General features: G+C 44.8%; 1 protein-coding gene across 1 annotated transcript in view; it reads left to right on the top strand.

Annotated features, from left to right (window-relative positions):
- LOC119466587 (choline transporter-like protein 1) overlaps positions 1-6,000 on the top strand; it is a 51,964-nt gene continuing 45,964 nt past the window's right edge. The window contains 4 exon segments of the mRNA XM_049657428.1: positions 1-1,509; positions 1,511-1,548; positions 4,953-5,021; positions 5,295-5,382. Of these exon segments, the coding sequence (XP_049513385.1) occupies positions 1,369-1,509; positions 1,511-1,548; positions 4,953-5,021; positions 5,295-5,382 (336 nt within the window). The 5' untranslated portion in view covers positions 1-1,368.

Below are 6,000 nucleotides of genomic sequence, written 5' to 3'. Positions count from 1 at the left end.
GTGAGCGGTGTGCTCCAAAGCAAAAGAAAGCAAAAGTGGCTGCTTGCTGGCTTTCTTATACCCTCCACCATCCGGGCACTCTTCCCCTCTCCTGCCCCCACTACAGGACAGGGCAAACCATGCGAAGTAGTGAGGGTGGGTGACCGTAGCGGGGTGAACGTCCCCAGCCGGGTTGGTATGGGCGCAAGGCGGCACGGCAAGTTTCGTCTCTGACGTATCTATGACCCGTCGCGACGGAAACGTCTCTTTATGTTGACGAGCGAGATCGTTAGGCACGCCGTTTTCCATGCGTTTGCACGTGGTCCGGGCATGGCCGCTCTATAAGTGAATCGTAACAAGGTCAATGCAGTCGTGAACACGATTGACAGTCTTAAATAGCTGTAAGTCATCAGCATATAGAAGGAATGCAGAGTGATGGAAAATGGCAGTGCACTTCGAAACAAGGAGCGAACAAACACGAGCGCTGTTGTTTAAGTTCGCAATTCTGTGCAATGAAAAACGATAGCACAATTCTGTAAACAGCACTTAATGAAACATTTGATCCGTACAAAATTGATACATTATACACCTCTATGAAATATACAACTAATTTATTAATACGAAATTTGCAGAACCCTTGCACAACATTATAACACATTCACGTAAGCTGTAAATTCATACACCAACTTTGTCCGCTTTAGATGTTCTAACGGATGCAATTCACAGAGTTGCGATATCTGTTTTTTGTGCAGAGTTACTGATTCATAAACTTCGTACTGTAGAACGAACTCCAGACTCTAGACCAAAATTCTGCTTCCTACAGTCACTACCTTCGAACTATGTCTCTCAAATGCAACAAGTTTCATTCAAACCGGCCTAGTGGTTATCTCACAAAAACAATTATCTGAATAGGTGGCACCGGAGTTAGCTCCGAGCTAAAGCTTTTGAACAATGAACTATGCGAACGTCCCGACGATGAGTTACACGCGCAGAGTACAGGTGCGAAGTCGTCACTCGCTCCTTGAGATGCAACGCGGTCTTGGAGCATGGCTGCCTCCGTGTGGCTCTGCGAATGTAGTTGTGGCTTCTTCATTTCGGGACTCCGTGAACTGTAGCATTGAGCTAGAGTCCTCGTATTACTTGCGAGAGCGTGCGATTTTATCATTTTTGAGCTTTTCATTGTTCTTCATAACACATGTAGTGTTGTGCCAAGTGCGTTCCCATGTACCCTACCTTGCATGCTTTTTGTTTCTCCTTGCTCTTTTTCATCCTACACCCTTAATATATGGAGTAGCATATGGAAAGCTCTCTCTCTCTCTGAGTAAGCGTTGCCTCTGTCTTCGTGTTTAAGCTGCTCGCTCTACACTGTCGTTCGGCGCTAGACTGTCGATGGCGAGCTGCACGTGCGTGTGTCCGCAGGGGGTGCTGCTGAGCTGGGCAGTGCGCAAGGGCGGCGACCCACTGCGGCTGCTCCACGGCGTGGACAGTCAGGGCAATGTGTGCGGCCGCGGTGACCAGCAGCCGCTGCCTGGGCGTGCCAGGCTCCGGTCAGAACACCACGGGACTCACGTGAGGACTTGCCGTGCGAGTGTGACTCTCGTCCATGCACGCACCAACCCGTTCCCAGCAAATATGGTGCACTCGGCATTTACGCGTGGCACGACGGTTCATCGGATGACGCAGTGCATGCGCTCGGTGTACTGCGCAAGTGAAGGAGAGTGGGTATGGCGGAGGGGTGTGTAGTGTGCTGAGGCGTCGTGGAATGCGTCTTCGGTGCAGCCCTTGTGGTACGCGATCAGTATACTACGAAGGTCACTGTAAAATAGGTGTATACTTCCTAAAATATTCTTGACCATGGAACACAGAAGTGTGCAGTCACACCGCAAATAAAACTGAACGCAAAAAACACGAAAATTGTACTTTGTGCGACACCACGAGGGGTTTCTTCTTATGCGGAACGCTTGATTTTTTTTTAAAGTAGACTGTCATAGCCATGGCCCCTGCCGTTATTGCAAGCAACAAGAAAAACATTCCGCGATAATCTTGCTAATTACCTAGAATATGCTAATTATGTTAATTAGCATATATGTTATGTATATTAGCATATATGGAGAATATGCTAATTTTAACTTTTTTAAAAAACAAGGTATACTGTACGTGCGACATCGTCTTGTGCGAATCGGCAAAAGAATTAGGTAAGCAGCAGGCCATATGCCATCTGGGCTTACATTGCAGGCGCAAGTTGGAATACGCTAGCGCAAGACAGGGGTAATTGGAGATCGCAGGGAGAGGCCTTCGTCCTGCAGTCGACATAAAGTATAGGGCTGATGATGATGATGATGAGTTCGAAACACCCTCGTAAGTGTTCTACAACCGTTTTCGCCGATCTTCGCGGCAGCTGTACTTGACCATTTGGCAGACAGCGCTACGGCCTGTGTAGCAAAATGGCGGCAGACAGTGCTCGATTAAAATTTTAAAAAATGTCCACATCTGTGTGGCCTATAACAAACGCTCTTTCATAAAAATTGACGCATAATGCTGTAATAATCACAAATGCAAAACAGATGGACTTTTTTTATTATATGGCTTTTAGGAGATGTTGGCGCCTTTAATTGGCGCCGGCTACTCCTTTTCACATAGAAGTATGAAAAAAAAAAAAAAGAAATAAAGAATGAACCTACACGCATTAAAATTAAATGTCAACTCCAAATCACAATAACACAAAGTCCAGTCACTTAAGTGCACTAATACCACACTAATACTGAAAGTCAACTCAGAAACACAGCAACACAAAGTTCATTCACGAAGGCGCATAAAGTTTAACACAAAATCCAGTCACATAAGTACACTAATGTCACACTAAAACTGAAAGTCCACTCAGAAAAAGGGCACACACATTTCAGTCACATAGCTGCACTAAAGTAAACACAAAGTCCGGTCACGTAATTATACTAAAATCACGGCACATAAGATAGCATGGATTCGATTTAAAGGGAACTACATGAACCCAGCTGTCGAATTGACCATAGAGTGATTTTATCACAGATAAACACTCTTTTCAATAGTTTCCGAGAATATTGCTCGCTTCTAGAAATCTTTGGAGGGCCATTAACGCTCGTCTTTGCAACGAATATGTTGGCCAAGGACCTAATATCTTCCTGAGGCTGAAGGGCCTGCGGTCTAATGTCTCTAAATAACGTGCTAAACGTTGTCTGTGTGTATCGTGTCGCGGACAGTCTAACAGAAGATGCTGTACATCCTCATCCGCGTGGCCACAAGTACATTCCGGACTATCAGCTCTCGAAATTTTTTTGAGAAAATGTTTTGTGTACGCGGTACCGAGCCGCAGACGGTGAATGAGTGTTTCGAAGGCTCTGGTTGTATTTAATGTGGACGGGATTTTGTATTGAAGTGCAGGGTCAATGTGAAATAAATCTGAAGATTTCGAGTTCTGATCAAACCATGTCGCTTTGCAACCACGGACTGAGATCTGTCTTAGTATGTGCCGCAATTCTCCTTGCGTTAGGAGACCGTGTGTGTCGGTATTAATATGCGCTTGTCTAGCAGCCATGTCTGCTGCAACATTCCAGGGATATTGCAGTGCCCAGGTATCCATTGGAACAGTATTGTGCGAGATTTTTCACTTGCCTTTGTGAGCTCTTTTAGTGTCTCATAAACTAACGCCATGTTTTGGGAATTGCTGATGCCACCACGAAGTGACGACAAAGCTGCTTGTGAGTCACAAAGGATGACCCATTGGTTCCCTTTTTGCGTTGAGTTTATGTATCGTAACACAGACAATATAGCAAAAAGCTCTGCTGTAGTTGATGATGTCGTGTGAGAAAGTTTAAACGTCTGTATTCGGTTCCATTCAGGAATGACAAAGGCAGCTGTAGAAGAATTTGGTTGGCAAGAACCGTCTGTATACGCTTGAATATATCCAGGGTAGCGAAAGTATATCTGGTACAGCGCCAGTTGTTGGGCTGCTAGCATAAACATGTCTCGTTTGCGAATAATTCCGTCAACCGAAAGTTCAATTTTTGGGGCGACAAATCGCCATGGAGGGTAGGAAATATCTGAGATCCAAAATTCGCTGTGTGGTAGTAGATTTTTTTGCACCTGAATCACAGTATTGATGTTCGCCCTGTCTCTCTCAATAAGTGTAATTGCTAGTGGGTGCCTTTTGTGCTGCACTGAAACGCGAAAGTAGTGTCGACAGGTTTCAACCGTCCTCATAATTGGGAATGGAGGATGACGTGCCTCTGCAATTACTAAGGAACTTGAGGTTGCTCGGGGAACACCTAAGCATACTCTAAGGCTCCTAGCTATTAACCGTTGAAGTCGCTCTTCAGATGAACGGGAGATTCCATGCAGAACAGGTGAAGAATAAGCAATTTTTCGCTTTATAAGTGCATTATGCACTTTCAGTAGAGAAGAAACCGACCCTCCCCATGTCGTGCCTGCTACGCGGCGAAGAACATTTATTGTTGAGTTTATTTGTTCTTCGAGTGTTTTAATGTGAGCATTACAAGAAAGTTGTCTGTCTAGTATAACCCCCAGAAATTTGTGTTATTTTACTGTCTAAACGTTGCCCCTTAAGGCACAGCTGAAACTCTTTTAGGCATCCTCTGGTAAATGGTAGCACAGCCGTCTTACTGTAAGACAGCTCCATTCCTCTTTCCTTTAAAAATTTGTCCACAATGTTTAGGCCTTCCTGCAAAGTTGATTGAACAAGGCTAGCGCATGAACCAGAGGCCCAAATACAAACATCATCCGCATATATAGAATAGTGTAGTGCAGGTGGAAGTCTCCGTGGTAAATCCGCCATTACACAATTAAAGAGAAACGGGCTTAAGACACTGCCTTGTGGGACTCCTTGAATAAGATTATAAGAGGTGGACTGATGCCTATAGGTGGCTATCGCCAAGGAAGTCAAGTTTTTCTTCACTGCGGCATACACGTTACATTCGCAGGCTCCTGGTACTGGAGGATGCGCTGGGCCGCAAGCGACACTGCGCTGCTAGCTGCCCTCCGGGATACAGGTATGCGACAGAGCTGATAACTCCGAGAATCAAGCGAGCGCCGGCAGGTCGTCTTGATGTCTTGTCCGTGACTATTCTTTGAGAGCTGCCCGAACGGCGCACGTTTACTACTCTGTTCGGGCACATTAACGTCCTACATCGCAAGAGTGAATGCATGCGTCGTGGAATGAGCAAGATCATTCTCGAAAACGACATGTGTGACTAGCACACTCTTGCAAACCGGGCAGGAATCTCTCGCCCCCTCGCCACTCGTGCCCGTCACGTGCTTCGCAGGCAAACCGTGTTCCGAAGGTGCGTGCTGGACTCGGGTCCCGTGGGCCTCGTGCACCGGACACTCAACGTCAGCGGCGCGGTGATCGAGGTGCGCACACTCGCTGCCATATTTGGGGCCTCACTATAGCTTCGCGGACGACTCTTTGCAAACCCGCACCATAGCCGAATAGTTAAGAGAGCGCGATTATTTCAAGTTTCGAATACGAATTAATCGAATATAGTATTTACAGAACGGGAAGTTTTGTCCTTCACTCGAAAGCAGCACGAGCCTATAGACAAAAGAAGCCCGTACGAGTTTGCCGGGAAGAATTGAAGCTTCACAGCTGAAGAAAAAAAATTCTGTTGGTCTGAAGCAATTGTTTTAATGAAAAGCCCGTACAAGTTTACGTATGTATGTATGTATGTAAGTATGTTTGTATGTATGTATGTATATATGTATATATGTATGTATGTATATATGTATATATGTATGTATGTATATATGTATGTATGTATATATGTATATATGTATGCATGCATGTATGCATGTATGCATGCATGTATGTATGCATGTATGCATGTATGCATGCATGTATGTATGTATGTATGTATGTATGTATGTATGTATGTATGTATGTATGTATGTATGTATGTATGTATGTATGTATGTATGTATGTATTCATTCATTCACTTATTTATTTATTTATTTATTTATTTATTTATTTA

This window comes from Dermacentor silvarum, chromosome 10 (genome assembly GCF_013339745.2).
Source record: "Dermacentor silvarum isolate Dsil-2018 chromosome 10, BIME_Dsil_1.4, whole genome shotgun sequence".
NCBI classification, from domain to species: Eukaryota; Metazoa; Arthropoda; class Arachnida; order Ixodida; family Ixodidae; genus Dermacentor; species Dermacentor silvarum.
Note: the sequence above shows the minus strand (reverse complement) of the source record. Positions and strands in the feature narration are given on the sequence as shown.